Source organism: Miscanthus floridulus, chromosome 4 (genome assembly GCF_019320115.1).
Source record: "Miscanthus floridulus cultivar M001 chromosome 4, ASM1932011v1, whole genome shotgun sequence".
NCBI lineage: Eukaryota > Viridiplantae > Streptophyta > Magnoliopsida > Poales > Poaceae > Miscanthus > Miscanthus floridulus.
This window is the reverse complement of record NC_089583.1, coordinates 14,371,378-14,398,561: the sequence shown is the minus strand read 5'-3', so window position 1 is coordinate 14,398,561 and position 27,184 is coordinate 14,371,378. Positions and strand designations below refer to the sequence as shown.

Here is a 27,184-nt window from a genome sequence, read left to right as displayed (position 1 = left end):
CGGCTTTGGCTTCACCAGTGAAACTGTTTTGGATGAGCCGTGCCAAAGGGGCTTCAGTTTCCCTGCTCATCACCCCAACACGCTTCGGGACTCCTCCGCCATGCGATTGTGTAACCGCCCGACTAGGCACGTCCAAACCCCAAACTGCTCACGATCCGATCTATACACGCTATATTATATCTATAATGCAGGGCGGCGATGGCGGTGGTGACCGAGACCTAGAGCGGCATGACGCATGAGCCAGGAAAGCACTGGCCAAACAATGCAAAAATCCGCAGCACTGCCGGCCAGATGGACGTGCACATGAGTGCATGCCATGCATCCCTCGGAAGCGGCACCTGGCTGTAGCTAGCTAGCTAGACGCCGTGACGACGTCCCCATTGGGCACAATTCACTCGCAGCTAGCTGGAGCTCGAGTGGTGGATCAGGATCACCGGCAAGGGTCACGCAGGAGGTAAAACTTGACGCCCTCCAGGTCCCGATAGTGCTCCTGCACGTGTGGCGCCTCGCCGTCGATGCTACTGCCACCGTCGATCGAACTGCGGAACTGGATATGGTGTCCCGGGTGCACGGGAACGCCGTCGGAGCCAACACTGTCGAACTGGACATGGTGTCTCGGGTGCACGCCACCGTCCATCTGATGGCTGGCCGTCGTCGGAAGAGATCGAACAGTTACCCCGCGGTGCCATCGCACTGGACATGGTGTCCTGGGTGTATGCCGCCGTCGACCGTCGGAGCGAACAAGTACGTGCCCGTGGCGCCGTCGCGTGGTGGTGCGTGGGCGGCGTGCCGAACGTGATGTTGACGCCGCCATCATGGTAGCCGTGGTGTTGTAGGCCAAGCGTGAGGGACGTGCACACGCCGCCGCCGAAGCTGGCCACGTGCGTCATACTTCAGCCCTGCTTTGCGTTCATACGTACGACCATGACTCCATGTAGTAGCTCGCGCCGGGTATGTCGACTTGGGTCCCGTTCGATTCGCTGAAAAAACAAGCCGAAACACTGTTCCGGCTAATTTATTGTGAGAGAAAAATATTGTTTCAGCTGAAAAACAAGTTGAAAAGTACATATTATAAGATAAACCAACACGGCCTCGGTGTGGTGGTGAGCTGAACGTTGCTGTTCTGCCCCAGCGCGTTGAAGAGGGTGTCCACAGTAAAGTGCTTGAAAACAGCACAAAGGAGATACCTTAATCAGTGACTTGAAATTAAATTGCATCACTAGTGTAAAATTAGTGACTCGGGTGAACGGAACACATCAGTGATTAGCTGTCCTCCAGGGCCAGAAGCCAAAACGTGAGACTCTTTTCCCACGTCACCAATAATAAAGAATGTAGTCAGCGACGCATTTTAATAAAACACGTCTGTAGCCTGAGCCATCGGACCCGAAAAAATTAGGGTTATTTGATCTATACCATTATAATTTTGCAAGATTAGAAATATGTCATTACAATTCGCCTATTTGGAGAACTGCCATTATAATTATGTCTCTCATTCATCCATACCATTTTATACGTCTTCCACCTATATAGGCCCACTGTCTGACATGCATAAATACAACAAACGTGTATAGACGTCTAAGTCCCGCGTACTCCGTCAAAACAAGACAGCCCGCAGCGGCCAACGCGCAAGGTGGAGGGCGGCGCTCGCCCCGGTAGCCTGCGCGCTAGGCGGAACGGCGGCGCTCGCCCGCGGCGGCCTACGCGCGAGGCAGAACGCTGGCTCACGCCCGCAGCTGCCTGCGCGCGAGCAGAACGGCGGCGAGGCGACGAGCGCCCGCGGTGGCCTGCCCGCGAGCGGCGCGGCGGCGAGGCGACGAGCGCCCGTGGTGGCCTGCGCGCGAGCGGCGCGGCAGCGAGCGCAGCGAGCGCACCGCAGTGGCCTGCGCGCGAGCGCCCGCGGTGGCCTGCCGCGCGAGCGGCGCGGCGGCGCGGCGACGAGCGCCCGTGGTGGCCTGCGCGCGAGCGGCGCGGCAGCGAGCGCGCGAGCGCCCGCGGTGGCCTGCGCAGAGGTCGTGCGAGTCCGGGAAGAAGCGCCCGCCGATGGACGCCGCTGTGGCTTTGGTGACGAGCGCACGCCGATGGGCATTCAGGGGCTGTCGCGGCGGAAGCGCTCGCTAGGCCCGAGCTCCGGACTGCGTCACTGAAGACGCTCCGCGAGGTCATGGGGGTGCTCACCGGTCAGTGCGCCGAACGTGCGGCGACCGGTGCAATGATCTCATGGTTCATTGCCTCCGTGGTTCCGGTGGCTTAAGCTTTGGACTGGACATCATTTTTCTAGCGTCACTTTGTTTTTCTAGCCTAGCACTAGAAGTATTTTGTCCGTTTTCTGAACAGAAATTTTGATGCTTCGATCTGGTATGGGAAATTCTCTAGATTGTTGCGTTCCAATCCATCGCCGACCTAGGACGGTGTTGATCAGGGACGAGCGCCATGGGCATCAGGACTGGCGCGTGGCAAGCCAGACATAGCACATGGGCGAGCAGGATGAGCAACGGGTGTCGCCGAGCTCGTACACCTTGGGAAGGTAGAACACACGCGCCCAGAAAAAGACGGCGGCCATGGAGAGCGCGCACCCGGCGCCCATGGCGGCGGACACGTTGTGGGCGGCAGATGACGCACGGAGTGCCGGGATGCGGGGCAGGACGAGCACCGCGGCGAGATGGCCGCAGATGATGGTGGCCGCTCACGCGCAGGACACCGCGGGCGCTCGTCGCCTCGTCGCCGTTCCGCACGCGCGCCGGCCGCTGCTGCTGTGAGCCAGCGTTCTGCCTCGCGCGCAGGCCGCCGCGGGCGAGCGCCGCCGTTCCGCCTAGCGCGCAGGCTGTCGGGGCGAGCGCCGCCCTCCACCTTGCGCGCTGGCCGCTGCGGGCTGTCTTGTTTTGACGGAGTATGCGGGACTTGACGTCTATACACGTTTGCTATATTTATACATGTCTGACAGGTGGCCTATATAGGTGGAAGACGTATAAAACGGTATGGATGAATGAGAGACACAATTATAATGGCAGTTCTCCAAATAGACGAATTGTAATGGCATATTTCCAAACTTACAAAATTGTAATGGTATAGATCCAAATAACCCAAAAAATTATGAAGATGGGTTAAGTTCGGACTCAAGCCCGGAACCGGTCGTCCCGTCGCCTTGGTACTGCGTCCGATGTGCTCAACGCTCCTCTCCTCTCTCCCCCTCTCTTCTCCCATTTCAGCTCAGTCTCTTTGACCCCCTCCGCCGCCGGATCCCGCACCCACGCATCGCGCTCCCACCCTCCACCTTCGCTGCCCGCCTGGTCGCCACCGGTGCGCTCCACCGATGCTGATGCCGCTCGTCCACCTTATCGTCTGCATCTCTGTGTCGGCACTGATGGCCTCGACTATCATGGTAGAGTTGAGGAAATCTATGAACTCTTATTTCATGGAGACAAACCTCTTAAACCTATCATGTTCAAATGCCACTGGTTTAATCCTCGATCAATGAGACGAACCCCTCATCTTGGGCTAGTCGAGATTCGAGAAGATTCCATCTATCTTGGAAAAGATGTCTACATTGTGGCTCAACAGGGCGTGCAGGTGTATTATACTCGATACGCCAACCAAGACAAAGAGGATCTTAAGGGTTGGGCTATTGTGCACCAGGTATCTCCACACGGTAAACTACCTGCCTCAAACGATGATGATTACAACTTCAACGCAAACACATATGATGGACTGTTTTATCAAGAAGATGGGCTACCAGGCACGTTTGAGATATCTTACCCGAAGCAATCGAAATGGAAGTAGACAACGAAATGGTTGATGGCGAGGTCGATGGAGATGTGGTGGTAAATGCCAAGGACATAGCAATGCTTGAGCGATTACTTCTAGGCAATGACTATGATGACAACATAGAACCTTCGGATAGTGTTGCCCATTTGGACAATTTTGACAGTGATGATGAGACCTATGATCCCAATCATGAAGATTATTCCTAATACATGTAATACTATGTTTTTTTTAATTTGTGTTTTGTTTATATATTTTGAATCTATTTCTAATATATGTACTAATTAGTCTTGTTCACTCTTTGTGATTGCAGGTGATTGAACAAAGATGGCGAGCAGACGTCCACGCCGTGACACGCCCTCGGTTTACGGGAGAGACCGCCCTCTCCTTTGAGGTGAGGGGTCATTGTCCGGGGCAGCGTCCGGAGGAGGTGATGAGAGGACGACCAGGGGCAGTAGCCGCAGGAGGCAGCGGTCTCCTCCCTCACCACGTGACGAGGTGCTGGAGGAGGAGCACGTGACGGCCATGGCCACATCCTCGTCGGAGGATGAGAGGGGTCAGCAGATGGGCGAGGGAGGCGAGGCGCTCGAGGGTGAGGGAGGCGAGGGGCTCGAGGGCGACGGAGGGGGTACCGCTACCCAGACTCCCTATGAGTGAGGTCCCGCGAGCCTCCCTCCGGTTCCGCTTCCTCACAACCGCCCAGTGATTCGGCCTATGGCAAAGAGGTAAGTAACTATAGATGTTATCACAACTACTTCATAAGATATGTTGGAAATCATAAGAGAAACTGATAAATTTTCTTAATCACTTGTGCAGGGCCTGGTTGGTTTTGTCAGGTACTCCAGCACGCACCCCCGCGAGCATCCTTGGTGTTTTGTGCAGGAAATGGTACCCCGGCATTATGCAACTGTCCGAAGAGCCGGTGGTGCGGGAGCCGGCCTCCAACTGGGATAGGTACGCGCTGGTCATGGATGACACTTACCGCAACAAGCAGGAGCGGGGGAGCGGGTATTGGCGGAGTTTTGGGTAAGTTTCTCTCACACAACATTGCTTAATACATCTCATTCATTGGTTAAATATTTTATTGAAATAATGAATGGATACATCGGTTTTGTATGCAGAAATTTTTCAAGGCCGAAGAAGGACTTGAGGCCCAGGCGGATCGGGCGGCTGCCGCAGCTTGTAGGAAGTACGTCACCGAGATGCACCACCATGGGCGCGTCCAAGCCCACATAGACTACTACAGGTTGGTACTTAAGCAGTCCCTCCCCAAGCCTCAAGCAAGACTGATTACGCTGACCCGGGACCAGTACCTTGAGGTAGGCGAATAACATTCATAATGATTCGTTTTGATATTAAGTAGGTTCAATTTCATCTTCTTATATGTCAAATACTTGATGACTTGTAGGTGATTCCTTGGTGGTGCCGATCGTATCCCGAGTGCTGGGCCATGATTGTGGACAAGTGGTTATCATAGGACTTTGTTGGCACGCACGAGAGGCTGCGGGAACAGCGTCTGATGAGGCAAGGTCCAACTCACCATCAAGGCAGCCGCAGCCTCCCCGGATACAAACAAGCATACGTAAGTGATTTCTTTCATTTATTTTGATGCTCAATTCTGCTTGATTTCTCACCATCTTCCCATCTTTCTCGTAGGAGGCTGCGCACCCGGGCGAGGAGGTCTCGGAGTTCTCTGTGTGGGCTATGTCCTACATGGGCAGGGTGTCGTCCTCTGTCTCCTTCGACCCGGCTACCCCGCCCCAGGTGTACTCCGACCCGAACGTATACACTAAAGTCCAAGAGTATACGTCCTCGGTAAGGGATATCTATGGGGAAGATTACAATGTGCGCACTAAGCCCATTGATGCAGAGACGATCATGAGGCTCAGAGGAGGCAAGAAGCACGGGCGGCTGTGGATTGCAGACGGCGCCATCGACTCCACCACTGTTCCCTCCCTCGACGCTATCCAAGCACGGAGCACGAGCTTCAGCCAGCCCATACGCTCACGGCCTTCTCCAGCACTGCAGCAGGTCTAGGCACTCTAGGTAATTCCTATTTTACTCGTCGTACGTTGATATTTACACACCTAAATTAGATTTGCATTACTGATACATTGGAGTGAAATATTGCAGGCCGAGTTGCAAGAAAAAAAAGGCAAAGTCAAGAGTAGAACGCGGAACTGACCGCACAGCTGCAGGCCTAGCAGGTCGCGTTCAAGGCCGCGTACAAGCAGATGGCGGAGATGATGGTGATCATGCAAAGTCTTGGGCAAGTATCGGGTGTACCTGTGCAGTTTTCAGCTCCTCCACCTCCTACTCTTGCAGCTACTCCTGTAAGTATGAAAGTTCACTTTTCGCTTGTGCTTTGCATGTATGTCGGCCTTCGTGCCGTTGCGGATGTCAGCGTTCGTGCCGTTGTTCCTTGCAGGTTTTGGAAACCTCCCCGTGCAGGGGAGGTGCTGCCGAAATTTTCAATTGAGTCTAATCTTTTTGTATTCCTAGATTACTAGATACAATCTCTAAGTTCCAAAACTGTTTTCCCGAATTACTCACACATGCAATCTCTGCTCCTTTGTGCAGCCTCTGTCCGCGGGTTCCAATCAATTTGGTAGTGCGTCACCGGGTGATCCTGCCTTTCCTTCACCACCGTCTCATAGGCTATCTTGATAAGGACTAGTGCTAGGTGATGTGGTTGGACTTTATTGTAATATTTGTGGTTTATGGTTCTGACTTGTGCTTGGATTTCATGAACTTGTCGTAATAAACATGTGAATGATGATGAACATGTGACTTGTCATTGTAATATATTGTGATTTGTGGTTCACAATTATGGTTGTGATATATTGTGAGAAAATGGGTTCTGTGTGATATATCGTAATAAACATGTGAATGAAGATTTTTTTTAAAAAAAATAAAATTTCTGCAACATTTCTTTGGAGAGGGCCATGGTTAGAGGCCCTCGGCAAAGACTTTTTTTAAAAAAATAAAATTTCTTTGCCGAGGGCCTGGGTGGAAGCCATCGGCAAAGATTTTTCAAAAAAAAAGAATAATTCTTTGCCGAGGGCCGTCCCATTGCCCTCGGCAAAGATTTTTTGGAAAAATTCTGCACATTTCTTTGCCGAGGGCCATGGTTGGAGGCCCTCGGCAAAGATTTTTCAAAAAAAAGAATAATTCTTTGCCGAGGGCCCCCAGAGACAGCCCTCGGCAAAGACTCCGTCCCAGGCGCCGGCGCCGTGACGGCTGCTTTTCTTTGCCGAGTGCCGCTCCAGCCCTCGGCAAAGGCTTTGCCGAGTGCCCGATAAAGGGCCCTCGGCAAAGATCCTCTTCGCTGACTCAAAATTCCCCGAGAGCTCTTTGCCGACGTCCGCTCTCGGCAAAGCCTTTGCTGAGGGTTAATGGGCCTTTGCCGAGGGCCTCAGGCCCTTGGCAAAGAGGCCGTCTCCAGTAGTGAGGGACGGTGTGCTACTTCAAGATGCATTATGAGATCACTCAGTGAGGACCCAAAGCAGTTCCTCTGTGGTGCTGGCTATGCTGTAAGGTGCAAGCGAACAATAGCAGGGCACCAGGGCACTAGGACGGGCGCATTCTATTGTGGACAACGATGCCCAATAGAATCAACGCTGTTATTTGAGTAATATACAGGTATATTGTTTTTTGTCAGTTAGAACTGAATTTGTATGTGCTCCCCTTCTTAGAATAGAACATATGGGTACATTCTTATCAAATTTTATGGTTCTTTAATTAATTAATAATATCTCTGCACTTGTCTCAAATAACCATATCATGCATAGGAACAACTTACAATGAATTATTCTTCAAGAAAGCTAGTTGAAACATTGTTGATGTCTAGTAGTTCCAAAGTTGGTGTTAGCTGTTCAGGATACATGCCATCTTCATTTCAATGTGTCCTTGTTACAGATAGTTGAGATTTTATGGTACATTATTTTTAATGATCATACCTGGCACTATTTGTGACCAAAATGCTTTGATCATAAATAATTTAGACCATCAGAATCTGCCAATTAGAATAGGCATCATACACCTGGTTGTCATCCTTTCTTCGAATTCCTATGAGCCTTATGCAATCTTCTATCTCCGGCCTGACATCCTATCTTCTGTCTCAGGCATTTTGTTGTACTTAATACCATCTGTACAGGATCTAGTGGTCAGACCAAGCCTGTCTTCCAGAAGAATGTAATGCAGCATATTTATGTGATTGTACGATTGATCTATCAATCATTTTTGTTCATGACTTCGATGTTTGCAGCATAAAGCCATTGATACAGTGCTTGCAGAGGTGAAAGATTGGAGAGCCAAGTGGAGTGTGCAGAAGAGTTTCGATCTAAGTGCTGCTTCACAGGTAGGAATATTTCTAAATTTGTGATCTAAGTGACGCCTCTTGGGCATACAGGTCGCTGATGAGACCCACATCAGTGACGCGTTTTTTGGCTACACGCGTCGCCTATAGCCCACATCATTGACGCCTTTTTGGCTACACTCGTTGCTGATAACCCACATCACTGACGCGTTTTTGGCCACACGCGTCGCTGATAATCCAAATCCAAATCAGTGACGCGTAAATACGCGTCACTAAGGTGTTCACATAACATAAGCAATGTAAGTGACACGTGTTTTTCATGTCACTAATTACTGTTTAGACGCGTCACTAATCTGGTTTTCAGGCATAGTGGTAGAGTGCGTAGACGTCAACGACCATGACCATTTGGATGCAGAAGAAGAGCTCAATGTTGAATGCGGCGTTGATGAGCTAGAGCATGTACATTTTGCCGGGCTTCACCTTCAGTTTGAACGAATCTGATGTACATACAAAATTGGTGGTCACCATGCAACGCACGGACATATATTTAGTATGTATAAAAAAAGGTTGGTGTTGCAAAATAAAAAGATTTATCACATCCATCAGCTCATGCATGCGTCAATTAGATCTAGGAAAAAAAGAATTTTTATATCTAAACTTGTCCTTATTTATCTGTTTACTAAAGTTATATATATATATATATATATATATATATATATATATATATATATATATATATATATATATATATATATATATATATATATATATATCCTGTTACCTCGGAAGTAATAGAAGATCTTAACCATACAATTTAAGTAAAAGAATGGCTCAGTGTCATTTCAGAGTATCATGGCAGAACCCTGCAAAAATAGTTTGGATGGGTGCGATATAGTACTAGTGCAAAGTTGCATAGGAGAGATGAGAGAGAAACCAGTGACCAATAATGTGACGGAGGATGTTGGGTGGGAGAGAGGCAATGCAAGCTTCGTTTCTGCTACGGTAGACACGTTGCGTGGGAAGTGGGATATATAGGATAGCACAAAGTACCAAACACCGTGAGCATTCGACAAATACAACTTTCATTAGCGTTGTTCATTCCCTTAATTATTCTAGACCTAGCTAGCAAGGTGAACCAGCAAGGTGGTGAGATTGGCAAACCAACCTCGGTGATCGCCGGCAGAGCGGGATGAAACGGCACTGACCACAGGTGAGATTCTTCACAATCTATCATCCTCGATTCATTCCTGTGTTTTATCCTTTTTTGGCTCCTGTTTCTCCACACCTGTCAGTGGGATCACTCACCTATCGTGTTAATTCTTCCTCCTCAGAATCCATTCCACAAATGGTGAACATTGGGTGGGGCAAGGCTGCGTCCATTGAGGACTCCATACGCATGCTGGAGGCGGATGGCACCTTCCGTCCGGACGAGCTGCTGAAATGGCAAGCCCCCATCAAAGATGCGATCCAGACGATGCCCAACATGAAGGATGACGAGGATCAGTTCGTGGTGTTGTATCTGACGCACATATTGCACGGCCTAAGGGTGAACGCGAGCGAGTTCTTGGTCAGCGTGCTCTCGCACTACGGGATCGAGTGGTACCACCTCACGCCCAACTCCATCACCGTGCTGAGCATCTTTCGCCCACCTCAGCGAGGAGTTCATGGGCGTGGCACCCACGTTGGGGGTCTTCATGCACAGGCTCTATCCCAATATGCAAGGTGGAACGATGACGACATGCGGCGGCGCCTACTTCCAGCTCAGGGACTCCATGAAGAAGAATTATCCCATGTACTATTTGAAGACCACACAGCAAGCCATGTGGACGACTCAGTGGTTCCATGCCAAGTTGCCGCAGAGCTGCCGCTTGACCTTTAGAGCCAATGCGTTGAAGGAGGCAAACAGTTGGAAGGACCTACTAGCTCTTTCTCATGATCAGGAGGAGCAAGTTACCCAAATCATGGAGCTGAGCAACCGACGCTTGACTGGTGTAGACATCATCCGCGATTACCTCAAGCACAGGATTAGCCCTTTGCGCAGAAGGAGGCATTTGGAATGCAAGTATACTGTTCCAGCTGATCCTACTAGGGATTCATATAAAGGTACATTTACCAAATTTGCGATCAGTTATCATTACTTTAAAGATAAAAACAACTGCTCCAAGTTATATACCTGCAATGAAATTGCATTTTGGCTAGAATTATTGTATATATATAATAAGATTTCTGTGATGCACCTTATCTTCATTGCTGTCTGTCACACTTGCTGCGAATTTATGAATCTATTTCAGTCAGATTGTAGAAAAGAGACATTTCTGGATTCTGATAGAGAATCACTTCTTATTCTAGCATGACAATAATTTGTATGTGTTTTAACTGTTCCATCTTTAATTTTACTACTCTACATCATAGTTTCAGTTGCTTTTTTTGAAAACCAAATTCATAAGCTGAGCTACAGCCTACAATAGTCGAGAGATCTTTTGATCCAGCACCAAAATAGTTGACATCAACTTTACCTTTTTAGTCCAATTCATGATAGATTAAGTTGCTAGTGGTACATTTCTTTGGTTACCTTGTCTAAAATTAGCAGCTACAGCTTGGCTGAAAAAATTCGGCTCAGACCTGATTGAGCACACTGTTTTCTTCTAAACAAGACACCCGTGGGTGTTCTGGTCTTACTTCATACCAGATATTAGGGTTTCTTCTCCTTGTTCATTGACGTATGAATTTCTTGCTTTTGCAACGAGGCTAGTTGGAGCCATGTTTAATTATAGCACAATTTTTTTTAAAAAAAATTCTAGTGATATTTCTTCTGCCTTTTTTTATGTAGACTTCTCCGTGGAAGACATTGAAAGCCAGCTAAGCTACCTTCTAGATCTTAAGATGATGGGCATGTTGCCGCCTCCAAGTAGACCTAATGTTCCAACCAGCCTTATGGAAGCACCAGACGATGAGCGAGCCAATCGACCTCTGGTAAGTACAAAAGTAATCATCTGAAGGAAATTTGTTAATGTTGATCCTTACAATTGAACCAATTTGCAGGTCTTGTCTCCCAAAGGGAGAAAAAAAACAGCCAAAAGAAAGCCCTTGGCCTCCCCACCATCCAGTTATAAGAGAAAAGAAAAGTACTCATCACTTTCTGTTCTTACAAAGACCAGGTAGATCTTTCAACATATTCTGTTAAAAAACATTTCCTCAAAATCTGACGGAATCATTCCTGCAGCAATTCATCTTTGGACAGTGGCTCTGTATCAAATGTACTCCTTGACCAGCCTGTTAGAGATTCTCCTCCCAAAGAGGTTGATCCTGAGCAATCTGTCTTTGAGAGAGAGAAAGACCAGGAAGCCACTGAGGAACCGGCTCCCACTCCAGTGCATAGTACAGACTGTTAGATAATCTACTGCTTCCTTATAACGCACGGCAGGGGAAGACGGCGCTGAAAAGGTCCCCTGCTGTGGTACTGTAGCCGCTGTAGAGGCAAACGCCGAAAGGCTCACCTGCCGCACTGTAGCCACATGAAGGGGTAGGCGCAGAAGTCAATCCTACTGTGTTATCTAGTCACTGTTGCAGCAGGGCAGCTGTACTAGGACTAGATGGATAAAGTTGTATAAATAGCTTACCACGATAACTCAGTAAAGAGAGTTCAGATTTGCCATCTCCTATACAGGGCTCCGGCCAACGCTGGTGCTTGTACTGTGTGTGTATGCTCTGTTCTCTCTTCTTCCTCTACCTCTAGCCATAGAGTGTGTGGTCGGCACGGCTAGTGGCTGCTCGGCAGCACTAGCGGGTGCTTGGTAAGACTGGTGAGTGGTACACTCACCTGAGCCGGTGATCCTGTGGGCCAACAAGTGGTATCAGAGCCGTACAAGCGCCGTCGCCGGACTAACCGCTGGCGATGATGAACGGTTCGGAGATGAGCGACAGCAGTGGCACTTCTGTGGCTGCCCAACCATGACTGAAGGTCGTTGTTCGCACGGTGTGGGAGGTCAGCGGCACCAGTTGGCTGACGCTGACTCGCACCAACTATGGAGAGTGGTCGGTGACCATGAAGGTCAAGCTCAGAGCCCGACGACTCTGGAATGCTGTTGACAAGAGCACCGACAATGAGGAAGATGACATATCAGCGCTGGAGGCTATCCTCGCTGCTGTACCGGTGGAGTATTGAGAGTCGTTGGGGCGAAGAGCTCTGCTAAGGAGGCGTGGTAGGCTATTGCGGCGATGCGCGTCGGTTCCAACCGCGCAAAGACGGCGACGGCCCAGCTTCTGAAGTAGGAGTACGCCAACCTCAAGTTCAAGGATGGTGAAATGGTGGAAGACTTCTCCCTCCGCTAGCAGATGCTCATCAGCAAGCTGAAGAGCCACGGCGTCACCATCGACGAAGAGGAGACGGTCTCCAAATACCTCCACTCCATGCCGGCAAAGTACATCCAGATCGCTCTCTCCATAGAGGCGATGCTAGACTTGTCCACCCTCACCAATGAGGATGTGACAGGCCATCTGCGGGCGGTGGACGAGCGCCTGGAGCAGGCGACAGCAATGAAGGATAACGGCAAACTGCTACTGACAGAGGAGGAGTGGGCTGCTCGGAGGAACTCCTGGGTAGCCTCATCCAGTCACAGTGGCGATGGCAAGCGCCGTGGCAGGGCTTCTTCGGAGAAGAAGAAGCAGGCCGACCCCAACGCCTACCGGCGCTGTGGGAAGATAGGCCATTGGCCACGGGAGTGCCCAAATCGCAAGCAGGGGAAGAAGGCTGAAGCTCATCTAGCGTAGGCTGATGATGAGGATGAGGCCACTATCCTGATGGCGACATTCTGTGCACTGTACGACGTCGAGGTCGAGGAGAAGGAAGAGGTGATGGCGGTGGAAGGGTCTGCGAAGGCCCTAAAGGCTGTCAACCTCGATGAATCATACGCGGAGGGTACCAAGGCATACCGGCTCTACGACCCACGCGGAGACAAGGTACTTGTCTCGTGCGACGTCATATTCGATGAGAAGACGGCTTGGGACTGGATCAGTCCGAGCATGGGGGAAGCTGGCGGCTTCACCAACACCTTTGTCGTTGAGCACCTGGTCATCCACAGTGGTGGAGACGCTAGGGAAGAGGTGTCGAGCACTCCAGCGACAGAGCCAAGCACTCCTGGGGCAGTGCCGAGCACTTCGGGAGGGATGCCGAGCACTCCGGGGGAGTGCCGAGCACGCCAGGAGTGGTGCCGGGAGGTTTTGCAGTGGTGGCGACCACTCCAGAATGGGTGCCGAGTACTCCCATAGCGGAGCCAAAAGGTCTTGCAGTGGTGCTAACCACTCCAAGACTGAGGCAGAGCACTCCTGTAGTAGTGCCGAGCACTGCAGAAGTAGTGACGAGCGGTCCAGAAGTAGTGCCGAGCACTACAACCGGGGTGCCAAGCAATCTAGGTGCTCTACCGAGCACTCAGGCGGAACAGGGAACTCCATCGATGCCGATCGAGTTCGCCTCACCTCCAAGTGACATCACTGAGTTCGTGGATGCCTTCCACGAAGGTGAGGAGGTGCGGTTCCGTAGGCTGGATGACATCGTCGGCGGCACAGGGCCCTCAGGACTGGCTGGTCAGCTACTCAATGACCAAGAGCTGCTGCTCGTCAGTGTAGAGGAACCACCCACGTTCGCGCTGGTCGAGCACGATGGAAATTGGCGACGGGCGATGCTAGAGGAGATGAAGGCGATCGAGGAAAATGAGACTTGGTAGCTCATCGATCCACCTCTAGGATGTCGTCCGATCAACCTGATGTGGGTGTACAAGGTTAAACGGGACGAGCTCAGTGCCATTGTCAAGCACAAGGCGTGCCTCATCTCCTGAGGCTTTGTTCAGCGCGAGGGCATCGACTTTGAGGAAGTCTTTGCGCTAGTAGCGCGCATGAAGTCCGTTCGTTTGCTACTAGCCTTGGCAGCAGCAAAGGATTGGCACGTCCATCACTTGGACATTAAATTGGCCTTTCTCAACGGCGAGCTGGCGGAGACGGTCTTCGTCAGGCAAACTCTAGGCTTCACCATCAAGGGAGAGGAGCATAGGGTGCTCCGACTATGCAAGGTGCTCTACGAGCTGCGACAGGCCCCATGAGCATGGAACGCCAAGCTTGACACCACGCTGGGCAAGCTTGGGTTCCAACGGTGCCCAACCGAGCACGTGCTTTGCACGTGGCGACGGGAGAAGGAGGAGCTCATCGTCGGCATGTATGTGGATGACTTGATCGTCACCAGCGCGTACGAAGGACATCGATAGCTTCAAGCGTGAGATGGCAGCTCCTTTTTGAATGAGCGATCTCAGGGCGCTCTCCTACTTCCTCAGCATCGAGGTGAAATAGGGGAAGGAGGCACTCACGCTCGGTCAGAGCGCGTACGCCTCTAAGCTATTGGAGCGGAGCGGCATGGCTGAGTGCAAGCCATGCGTAACTCCAATGGAGGAGCGGCTCAAGCTGACGAAGGCCAGCACCGCGGCAAAGGTAGATGCAACACTCTACCGAAGCATCGTTAGTCCACACAAGGCCGGACATTGCGTTGTTGTGGGCTACGTCAGTCGTTTCATGGAGGATCCTCAAGAGGATCATTGGGCTGCGGTGAAGCGGCTACTACGCTACGTCAAGGGAACGGTGGATCAAGGGGTCATCTTTCCCAAGACCGGCGGGAGTAGGCTGCAGCTCACTGTGTTCAACGATGTAGATATGGCGGGGGACATCGACGGACGACGGAGCACCTCTGGCGTGCTAGTCTTCCTCGGGTCGGCTCCAATTTCATGGCTCTCACTGAAGCAGAAGGTGGTGGCGCTATCTACGTGCGAGACAGAGTACGTAGCAGCGGCGTGCCAAGTTGTGTGGCTACGCCGGCTGCTGGGCGAGCTGACCGGTGCAGAAGCTCACCCACTAGCACTGATGGTGGACAACCAGCCCGCCACCGCCCTCGCGAAGAATCCGGTTCTACACGATCGTAGCAAGCACATCGACATGAAGTTCCACTTCCTCAGGGACTGTGTCGATGAAGGGCAGATCATCATCGAGTTTGTCGAAACTGGTCGGCAACTCGTGGATGTCCTCACCAAGCCGCTCGGACGTCTTCGACTCACGGAGCTGAAGGAGATGATCGGCATGAAGGGGGTACAAGGGATAGCAAGGATTAGGGGAAGAATCGTTAGATAATCTACTACTTCCTTGTAACGCACGGCAGGAGAAGGCGGCGCCGAAAAGGCCCCCTGCTGTGGTACTGTAGCTGCTGTAGAGGCAGGCGCCGAAAGGCTCACCTGCCGCACCGTAGCCACATGCGGGGACAGGCGCAGAAGTCAGTCCTGCTGTGTTATCTAGTCACTGTTGCAGCAGGGCAACTGTGGTAGGACTAGATAGATAGAGTTGTATAAATAGCTTACCACGGCAACTCAGTAAAGAGAGTTCAGATTTGTCATCTCCTATATAGGGCTCCAGCCAACGCTGGTGCTTGTACTGTGTGTATGCTCTATTCTCCATTCTTCCTCTACCTCTAGTCATAGAGTGTGTGGTTGGACAACGTCTGTTCGTGGTCGGCACGGCAAGTGGCTGCTTGACAGCACTAGCGGGTGCTCGGCAAGACTGGTGAGTGGTACACTCACCTAAGCCGGTGATCCTGTGGGCCAACACAGATGAAACAAATAATGACATGCAAAGGGAGCAGATGCAGGAAGATCGTGAAGTAAGTAATTTCTCTCTTTACTGTTGCCTTATTAATACTCCCTCTGTTTTTTATATATATAATCGTTCCTAAATGCTGTATATTTAAAGGTGAATGGAGTACCTGCATTGACTGTTCATTGCCCATTTTTTTCTGCAGTGCCAGTCATACAAATAATTTACATTTTATTATGTTGAATATTTAGGATCACATGATCATTTCTTCATATGTTCCTTTCTTTGTAGGTAATGCCTTTGAGTGAGGTGGCATTTTTGGAACAAGCAAAAAAGTTGGTTCTTGAGAAAAAAACGCCTGAAGGATGAGCAGACAACGCTGGTGCAACAAGTAGAAGGTAATATCACATTTTTACCATGCTATATATCTCAAAGAAGGTTCATCAATATCACAGTTCATTATATATCTTTTTCTTATTTCTTGCCTTTCTGTTAGACCTCCAAGCAAACAGAAGGTTATTAGAGGAAAAGATGCAGGAAGCCGAGGAAGGGGCTTTGAAAAGGATAGAGGAAATTGCAATTCTAAATGTTAAGATGAAAGGTAGTTAGATCTTTTTGTCTTTTAAGTCAAATTTCCATTAGGATCGAGTTAATATGTGTATTTTTGTATACAGACCAGAAGCAAACGATCGACGACCAGAAGCAAATGATCGACGAGCTAAATAAGAAGAACAAATCAATCCAAGAGGCCTTGACCCAAAAATGCACAGATGTGGATATTCTTAAAGAGAAGACTACAGAGCTCATTAAAGACAGAGAAGTGATGCATTCGCGTGTGTCACATGCCAATGAGTGTCTCAAGCTAACGGCGAGTGCCTTGAGCCACTGTGACTCAGAGAAATAATGTTAATTACTGATGTGTGCAACTTCAGAAATGTTGATACCAATGATCTGATATAAACCTTCATGCTATGTGCATGTAGCCTTGGACTAAGTTTTATGGGCATGATTTGGAACATGTTAACTGATTTGCTTTCCATTTAATTTTCCACAGTTTTCATGTGACACTTGGTTAGACTAATATGATTTTCATTACTGCACAAAGACATTGCAATTTATGTATTTCCAGATCGATAGACAATAGAATTGGAGAGGAAAAAATTGTCATAGAAGAGTTACTTCATTTCATTACCTATGAATTTCCTAGATATACTTTCGTAGTCAGATCCAATTACATAGGATAGAAAATTTAGATCAAATGCATCTAGCAGCAGCAGCAGTCAGGAAAAAAATATGACTGATAGTTTTCAGTACTGAAACGCACATGTTCATGAATGTTTCTGTTGGAAATTTTAAAATCCTGATACACACAGGTTGAACTCCTTTGAACTTCATAATATGATAGAAAATCTGGTAACTATGGACAGACGTGATGTGGAACTTTAGAACCCACATCACTGACAGGAACCTCAACAACTCCGCTTCCTACGGCCGACAGCCACCGTTTGGACTAATGATCTTTCGGGGGAGTCATGGTGAAATAACAAAAATGCTTACACCTGGGCGTCCTCCGGACACCGTCATTCGCGGGCCACGACACTAGCCCAACGGCCCAACATCGTATCCTCTTGTCCACTCGTCCTCTCCAAAAGACTCCACCGCACTTCGCCATGCCGCCCGTGACCACGACGGTCGGTTCTGATACCATTTGTAAAGTCCCAGAGTCCAAACGGCTCAGATCCACTCTGCACGCTGAGTGAACCACACCTACCACCATCCCACTTACGCTTTCGTCCTTGCTTCGCGTGAAAGGATTAACCCGGGGATGATGGGATGGACTCTAGAAGCCTTATATATTGATCTAACCCACCTTTAACAACCAATGTGAAACTAAACCCTCCACAATAACTCATAACATGCACATGGTCCACTATGGACCAAATTACAAACTGAGCCGGATGTGATAGCTCCACACGCCAACGAGCCTCCATTCACAAGCATCAAGGAGATGTTGAGCTGAAAGTGCATGTTGTAAACATATATTTTAGGTGTTTCTAAAGGTATGTTGCAAGTGTTTCGTATCGGTGTTGCAAAAGTAGATCGGGATGTTGCAAAAGTAGATCGAGATTGTGCACGTGTTGCAATGGCTATAAACATATGTTTCAAGTGTACGTTATAAATGTTCCATCTATATCATACGTATGTTGTAAGTATTTTTCATCTGGATGTTGCATATACATGCATGTTGCAAGCGTATTTTTTAAGTGTTTTCAGGTGTTTCATACGTCTGTTGCAAGTGTTTTATCTGAATATTGCATACGTTTGTAATGGTTTTCAAGTGTTTTTTTTTGTGTTTTTGTAAGTATTTCAGACACATGTTTTAAGTGTTTTATCTGTCTTCTTTTGTATGTTGTAATTGTTACATCTGGATGTTTGAAAAGTATATTGGGGGTTACACATGGGATGCGTGTGGGAAGCGAACGGTGGCGTAGGCGACTTTCGGAGCGGCGCGGGCCTGCTGCTGGGGCGCTTGCTCGCAAGCCCGATGCACTGAGGTGCGCGCTCGCTCGCTGAACGGGTACCATCCAACGCTAGCGCCCTGGATCGAATGTCCGGACGCTAGCAAGTCCGTTGAAATAATCCTTGGCCGTCCTGGAGCTAGGGTAACTTAACTGCATGCATCGATAGAGGTAGTCATATATATTTGATTTGGTTTTGGTTTTACTATGAATGCTATGGTTGAGTACCAAGACAATGGGAGACCCAAGGTGAACATATTTAATTTGTACACAAGCATAACCAATAATTTCTCCAGGATTCGGGAGACTCCGGCTCATCAACATTTCACGGTACTGGCTCGGTGTCTGGCTCAATTGTAAAATTTCTCTGTATTGTGCTGTTTAATCGACTGACATGAAGCGTGGACCGTGGAGCTAGGCACCATGTATCATCACAATCCTCGCAGCTGTCGAGTTGTCAGTGGAGGCCTTCGCGACATCAGGAATTCACAACCCGTTTGCTCGTGTCTCAACTGAGTACACCTGGTGCCTCCATGCAAGGCGCGGAGTGTTGCCTTCACCGATCACCAGGTATTCCTCCCAACTCATGCCATGGACTGGAGACACGCTAGAGATACACGCAACACTGTGCTATGTGTTTGTAAGTATCCAGAGGGGGGCACTCTTTATCTGATGATACCAGCAGCAAATTAATGACCCTTCCAGTGTCTCAACTATATAATGACACGCAAGTTTTGAGTCCGGATGATTTTCTCCAATTGCCTCTGAAACCTTGACAATGACACAAGCAATGTGGTGCACTTCGAGGGTACACTTGTGCCCCCCCCCCCCCCCCCCCCCCCCCCCCTCCTCATCCTCTACGTTTTCTCTTCCATGATGTCTATAGATATTCACCCTTGTGGTCTTGTGGACGATAAGAACACAAATATTTAACTTGAGCAGAAGAGTGGAAGTGAGACTGAAGAGCCAGATTGAGAAGATATGATAATCGGTTATATTGAAGTCATCAGCTGGGCAATGTAAAAGGAGAAAAAGGAACCAATATTATAACTCTTTATGTGTAAGAGTACTTCCAATTAAATAATTCAGCTACTACACTAGTACTATTATAAAGTGTTTTTTTTCAATGTTTTAAATCGTCGGATATGCCTCTTAGCTGCTGGCCTTCTGAACAGCTAAGCGCAGCTATAGCGGGAGATAGCTGCAGCTATGCCATTTAGCTGTTTTTGCAAAAAAATAGAAAAAAAGACATGACCTTGGCATAACTTCATAACCATTACCAATTGATACATAACCAGTTCAAAGGAGTACATTACAGGTTCATAGGAGTACATTACATCACAGGCTAAGTGGAACAGAATACTGAAACATCAGTTTCACAAAAGTACAACATTCTGGAATAAAGACAACAAGAGTTCTGGTCTTCTGGATAGTGGATACTAAATTACTAATATGACTATGAGGCAATATTGCAATCTTCATTTCTTCTAGTCATCACTCATCAGACTCAGAGACATAGGGTGAGGGAGAGGGAGACTTATCAGAGTCAGTAGTCTGCATTGAAATACCATCATCACAATCTTCTGAGTCGGATGATGAAGCTTCAGGCTGCACTGGACCATTTCTCATCAAAGACTACAGGCTGACTTTCCTCTTCTTAGGGCGCACAGGCCTTTTCCTTTTAGCTTGTGTTTGTGCTTCTGCTTCTGCTTGTTGTGGTGTGTGTTGCTGTGATTCTTGTGCACATTGTTGTTCCATTTCACTTGGCAAGGCATAATACCAGTAATGAATTCATTATCACCATCAGCCACAACATCATCTACTTCCTTCTCCAAGGGATCTCTATCCTTCTTTTGTCTCTTATTCCTTAACTTAGAGTTAAATTTAACAAATACAAGATCTCTCGTCCTTTCATGAAGTAGCCTATTGTGCTTTTTTGTATGAACCTATGAGTCAAGTAGTGAACACAAGGCTGCAGGTCAGATTTAAATTCCATGAAGAAATATTATAATTCAAAAAAGATAGCATGCACACAAGGCTGCATGTCACAAATTTCTTTTTACCTATTCAAATACTGACCAGTTCCTCTCACAAGCTGAGGAGCTGCAGGTTAGACTCAGAATCCTTGCTGCCAATTTCCTAAGATTTGGTGTGCTTGTGCCATGGTTCTGCCACCATTTTGCTACATAAACATTAAACAAGTTACAACAAAAATATGATATTCAGCAATCAAATTAAGTTCATATGTTCAGTTGTTCACCTGGATTGAAATTCTTATTCTTTCGCTGTCTTGTGGCAATTTCAGATCCAAAATTATCTTACTGAATTTGATACATGTCAAGTTCTTCAAATATCTTGTCTTGAGTTTCTTCATCATCAGCCATCTTTGAAATACAAGAAATCACACCTGCTCTAAATGATACATCTTTCTCGATCTCTGACTTATTTGGGTAATAGTAGTGGGGGTTCAAATAGTAACCAGCCAGGTGTAGTGGAGTTTTGTGCTTGTTGTCCCATCTTTTATCAATGATTTCCCAAACCTCTTTGAAGCAGCTGTTATCATTGTCAAACCTCCTAGAAATTTCTTTCTTTGCCCCAAGCATTAATCCATGGAAGAATCCCATTGATGGTACATCGCTGTCCATTCTTCTCAACACGCTAGCCAATGGCTCAAAGAAATTAATTGCAGTGTCAATATTTTTCCAAAAGGTTTGAGACCTGACCACTTTGTTGGCTTTGTTCCCCTTGGCCTGCTTCAAGTAACCCAATTCTTCCATCTCATCTGATTTAAACAGTTGCATCAACTCTTTTTTGCTGTCCAGCAAGCTTTTGAGATTCAAATAAGCAGTGGCAAATCGTGTAACCCTGGAGCGAACCAAGTCTTTCTTAAGAAATTTTCTCATCAAATCCAACACCCTAGTATGAGCATACAAGAACACAGTCACTTGTCTTGCACTAGCAATTGTTTCCTCAACAGGTCTAAGCTTCCCAATATCCTCCAGCATGACATCCAAGCAATGAGCAGCACATCCATTCCAAAATATTGAAGGTCTTTTTTTTGTCAATAGACTTGCTGCAATTGTATTGACACTGACATTATCAGTCACCACTTGGACAACATGTTGTTCCCCTATCTCTTCTATGTATCTGCCCACAAGGTCAAAGATATAGTTGCCATCTTTCCTATCACCTGAGCAGTCCACTGAATCGAAGAAGAACCCCATGAGCACTATGCACAACTAAATTCATCACTCCCCTACCCTTCCTATCTGTCCATGCATCTGTCATGATTGAACAACCTGTGAGCTCCCATGCCTCCTTATGCTCCTTGAATCCGTCCAACACCTTTTCCTTCCTTTTCTACAAGAATGGTCCACTCATCTCATAGGGACTGGGCCCTCTTAGACCTCTACCAAATTGTCCAATGGCCTCTAACATATTAGCAAAGCTAGGAAGACTGACTGTGTTGTGTGGAATGCTAGCTTCATAGAACCACTGACATATGTACTCACAGGTTCTATCCCTCCTCTCTTCTCTTTTCTGGGTTGTCAATGTTGTTTGAACCTTGTTGCTTAGCTTGGTCTTAGCAAACTCCTCTATAGTAGGCGGCTTGTAGTACTTCTGAATAGAATCACTTTGTACTACAGATCTAGAGCTACTAGATCCTTTTGTTTCCTTTGGCTTCACCACAAGAACAACATTGCCATGTTCAGAATCTTCACTGCCACTTCCACAGTCTGAGTGATCTATGTCAACTTCAGCTCTTTCCCTTTCCTTTTCTTTGGCTTTCTCTTCCTTTTCACTAGTATTCTTTGTAATCAAAGCAAACAACTCTTGCTGCACTTGAGGTGGAACTTTCAAGCACTTAGTAGTATTGAATCCTTTAATCCCAGCAAGATGGTACTTTATCCTGGTAATTCCACCACTGCAGAGCTTGTCACAGTATTTGCACTTTAGATTTTGCTTCTTGGTTATGTCTGGGCAATAACAATGAGACCATGCAGGGTCGTCTGAGTTAATAGCACGTTGTGCACCTACTACTGTGGCAGAGGCGGTACTAGATGGATGACCTATGCAAAGAGCAGACACAAAAGGCAACAAAATTAATATAGTTGCTTAAGTACAAAGCTTGAGTTAATATGGCAAACTATGCAAGATTGAACTATGATGAGCACTTGCTTTGTCAGATTTATGAGCAGCAACACATTGAACTATGATTCCAGCACTAAATGGATTTATGACAATGATAACAGCCGCTACAACACATTGCTCATACAAGACTGCTCTAAATGGATTTGTCAGGAACTGAATTCAGAGAGTCCAGCACTTACTTTGTTGATCTGCCATGGTGAAGCCGAAGATGAAGCGGGCCGCTTGGGGCCCCCTCTCCGCCGCCGCTGCAGAAGCGCCGAAGCCGCTGCCGCCGCTTGGATCTGGAGGAACAGATGGCTCTCTGAAAGTCTGAATCACCGTTTCCTAATGGAGTCGATTGATGCAGGCCTGGTGGATGAACGACTTACCAAGCCGCGAGGAGAAGAGATGGCTTCGAGTCTGAGCGGAGACGGTAGCACGAGACTCCGGCCGCCGCGCCGCTTGGGGAACCCTCGCCGCCGCCGCCGCTGAAGCCTAGAAGAAGCAGCCGCCGCTGCCGCCGCCTCCTTTTGCGCGGTAGAGAGACCGAGAGGGATGGGACTTGGAGCTAGGGTTGCTGGTTGCTGCTTGCTGGGTCCTTACGGTAGGGGTGGGGGCTGCTGCTGGGCCGGCGAAAATCTTGGGCTCTCGCGCGGTAGAAGCTGCTGGGCTGCCGCTAAAATGTGCCCAGCTATAGTGGCTATCTCCGGATATCTCCGGCTATTAGCTGATTTGGTTTCATAGCGCTAAAAATTGCATATCTTAGCTTCTACCTTGTCCAGCAGCTATTTTCGGCTATAGCTTCAGCTATAGCCGGCTATTTAAAACTTTGGTTTTTTTAGACAAAATTTCTCGCGCTTTATTAACCAACAAAGCCTAAAGAGTACGTTTAATGGACTGACACGAGGCATGGAGCTAGGCACCTCTTATCATGACCATCACAATCCTCGCAGTTGTCGAGTTGTCAGTGGAGAGCTTCGCGAGATCAGGATTTCACAACCCGTTTGCTCATGTCTCAGACTGAGTACACCTGGTGCCTCCATGCGAGGCGCGGGGCGTTGCCTTCACTGATCGCCATGTGTTCCCGTGCCCGCTTTTTTAAGAACGCTCTTAGGCGTGTATTTCATTAAGGGAAGTTAGACTGAGTATAAACGAGGTGGGCAGATGGCGAGTAGCCAGCAGACCAAACCGGCGACGCACTCAACAAAAGGTAAAGAAAAACAAAGACACGGCTGATCGAAAGGCCTATTACATACGAAAAGTGGGTGACAGAGAAAGAGAAGATCAGCCGGTCCGAGCTAGAAGCAGCGCCAGCGCGTTGAACCCCGTGGCGATCCACGAGTCAGCCTCCTTGGCGATGGTCTCCAACAATGCTGTTGCCTGCGTCTGCGTTCGATTGAAGGGACGGCTGTTGCGCTCCTTCCATAGGTTCCAGGAGACCAGCAGCACAAGGGAGTCGAACGATCTGGAAAGACTCGGCGGCACCATGGAACGTGTCCGTAGCCACCAGTGCCGGAGTTCGTCGTCCGCTGCGGGCGCCAAGTGTTGCAGATGGACGTGATGGAGTGCCCGCCACCACACCTCGCGAGCTTAGACGCAAGAAAGGAGGAGGTGATATGTGGAGTGCCCGCTCATGATTGACAAGAGAAAGCACAGTCCAAGTCAAATGGCTGCGAGCAATATGGTACGTGCATGCCCAAATTAAGATCGAATCGGATGAGCAATGGAAGGGAAATAATGAACGGCTGAAGCATGGCTTGCTCGATTGTCTCTCCGCCATTGGCATGGCGACGGCAAGAGGGAGTGGATCAGAGCTGAGATGACCATACCATATGAAAGAGAGGAGAGGTAACAGTAGCCCGGCCTGTAGGGGCTGAGGGAAAGCTAAAACAAGCACAGAGAGGATTTTTAGAAAAAACCAACTGGCACGAGAAAGTGACAATTTTATTAAATAGTGAAGAGTTCAAAGCAGCGACCCAGGGGCCCAAAATCAAAAGCCTTATTACAATTAACGTGCCAGGTCTCCAAAAGCACCCGTGAGAGCACGAGTCATTGCTTCTTCCACGATCTCAGCAAGCAGTGTATTCAAGGACAGTTGTTGCTTGCGTTGGAAGATCATTTGCAGCGAGGGTAGTATGGTACTAGCTAATCAACTTTTTCCAAGCTGGCTCATGCCATGGACTGGAGACACGTTAGAGATACACGCAAATGTGCTGTGTACTTGTAAGTCTGCATCGGGAGCACTCTATGTCTCATGAGACCAGCAACAAATTGATGACCCTCCCAGGGGCTCAACTACATGCACTTTTGTCTCTGGATGATTTTCTCCAGTTGCCTCCCAAACCTAGACAATGTCACAAACAATGCAGTGCGATGCGAGGTACACTTGTGGCCTTTGACCAACACCCCCCCCCCCCCCCCCCCCCCCCCCCCCCCCCCCCCCCGCCCTTCTCATCCTCATCTGTATGTTTTCTCTTCCATGATGTGTATATATATTCACCCTCGTGGTCTTACGGTGGGAGTGTGACTGAAGAGCTAGTCTGAGAAGAGATGGTGAGTTATATTTAAGTCAGCTGGGCAATGTAAAACTAGGAAAAGGAACTAACATAATTACTCATTATGTGTAAGAGTACTTCTAGAACAATTTCAGCTACTACACAAGAACTATTAGAAAGTGTTTTTTAGACAAAATGTTTCCCCCACTTTATTAACCAACAAAGCAAGAGTACGTTTATCCATGACAGGCAAACACGTATTGAAGGTGTGCCTGCCAATTAGAAGAGTGCTTTTTTATTATTAGTGCTCAAATTGTTGGGCGGTCTGCAGTAGCTGATGGAAAGTCTTCACAGTCGAATGCTTGATCGATCTGTTCAGTGAACACGGGCCATGCAAAGAGCATGCTTCCTGTGATGACCACTATTGCCCATTGCATGGTGCCAGATCAATTCCTCAAATGGCAACATTCCTCATACAAGTCTAGTGGCTTGTATTGGCATAAGAATATTCCGAGAATGTACCATGGCCGGCAAGGGGTAGAATTGTAAAGAGTAGTCTTAGTAAAACACTGCCCTATAAAAGGGGGACTCAAACTCTGTACAAAAGGGAGGTGGTTGAATACATTTATGAAACCCTAATCAGGCTTGGGCCCACTTTTCACCATGCACACCTTCGCCCAGGACACTCGGCCGTGCGAGGTCCTCCGTTAGTCCTTCCTTGTCCCACCTGCTAGAAATCCCCTTTTCCAACATTGGCGCTCACCGCGTGTTGGCTGAGCAAAACCCAAGGTGGCAAGCAAGAGAGCAGCCTCCACTAGAATTCCCGCGGAGCCCTCGACGAGGGGATGACCTAGGCGTAGCATCCATAGCGCTTACTCTAGCGTCCTAGAAGACCAAGTTGAAGAAGAGCCCGCAGTCGAAGATTAGCCTCCGGCAGGCGAAGATCAGCCAGCCTCAGACCCCACCCCCGAGCAGGTGCTCCAACAACTACAAGCTCAACTGCAGAGCACACAACAGGAAAGAGATAGGTTGGCGGCAACCGTCGGTGCTAACTAGAGGGTAGCCTAGACATCATTACAGGCAGCGGAGATCAGGCAACAATTGGCAATCCTACAGGCGGAGATACAAAGCATGCAGGAAAGTCAGCCCCAACCTAACACATCCAGCTAGCTCCACTCAGCAAATCAAAGCCAGCTTAACCCTTCGCCAGGTATGGCTGCCCAACCAACCTTCGGCGCACCTTTCAACTTACCGCCAGTGCAAAGAACCATAGATTCAAGATCCCCACTGTCTGAGGGAATCTAAACTTCACCCTGGCCACCAAGCCCATTACCCTACTCAAATTCAACGGAAGGTCAGATCTGCGCCAGTTCATCATGAGCTTTGAGGCAGCCGTAGCCTCCGCAGGAGGAAATGACACTGTTTTGGCCAAGTCATTTGTCATTGCAACCGAAGGAGATGCATTGGCAAGGTACTTAATGTTGAGGCCAAGTTCAGTATACTCATGGGAGGACCTCCGAGACAAGATCATCACTAACTTCAAAGGGTTCACCATCGAATCTTTGACATCAATGGATTTGTTTCAGTGCAAACAGAATCAAGGTGAAGCACTAAGGGATTATTTTCATAGATTTGTGCAGCTTAAAGCGAAGGCACCAAATGTCCCAGAAGATGTAGCAATCGAGGCCGCAATTAAAGGCCTCCACATCGAAGCCTTCGTAGCTCATCTAGCTCGGGAGAAGCCAAACATCATAAAGAATTATATAGAGAGTTAGAGAAATACTGCAGGTCAGATAATGACCTCCAAAGAAGGCTGGAAGAACAAAATCAGAACAAGCAGTACCAAGGAAACGGTAGGAATGCTCAGAGGGGCAACAAAAGCCAAAGCTGGTCACAGCCCCAGCAAGCGCCTGATCAACAAGTTTTCAACATAGAGCAGCAAGGGAGTAGCCAGCAATGGCAACAGATGCCCGAGGCAGAACAAAACAAAGCATCGCAGAAGCAGTATGAAGGCAAAAAGTACAATCAAAAGAAGAGCTGGAACAAAAACCAGGAACCAAGGTAGTGAAGGCAGTATTGTTTCTTCCATGGAGAAAACAAAGGTCACATCACCAAAGATTGCCCAGATGCGAAAGAAACTCAGGAGAGAATAAAAAATAGGGCAAACCCTCAACCTCTGCCACAACAACCCTCCAGGGAGATCAACCATACCTTCGTTGTACCTCTGCAACAGCCATATTGCCCAATCTACCCAAGCCTTAACTCCAATCAAATTCACCCATCCACTTTGGCAACCGCATACTACCTAAACTTCCTACATGCATGGCGACCAAGGACCC

At 48.4% G+C, this 27,184-nt stretch overlaps 1 protein-coding gene and 2 pseudogenes across 1 annotated transcript; 1 reads left to right on the top strand and 2 right to left on the bottom strand.

Moving 5' to 3' along the window:
* Window positions 1-1,594: 1,594 nt before the first annotated feature.
* LOC136548087 (uncharacterized) lies at window positions 1,595-2,086 on the bottom strand. The gene has a single exon (XM_066539730.1). It carries the CDS (start codon window positions 2,084-2,086, stop codon window positions 1,595-1,597), a length of 492 nt encoding a protein of 163 aa, XP_066395827.1.
* Window positions 2,087-2,558: 472 nt separating this feature from the next.
* LOC136548086 (uncharacterized) lies at window positions 2,559-11,469 on the top strand (annotated as a pseudogene).
* Window positions 11,470-20,537: 9,068 nt separating this feature from the next.
* LOC136548085 (uncharacterized) lies at window positions 20,538-21,657 on the bottom strand (annotated as a pseudogene).
* Between the last annotated feature and the right edge of the window lie 5,527 nt (window positions 21,658-27,184).

Coding starts and splice junctions, on each gene's coding strand:
- LOC136548087 (XM_066539730.1), bottom strand. CDS start 2,086: ATGCCCATCGGCGTGCGCTCGTCACCAAAGCCACAGCGGCGTCCATCG.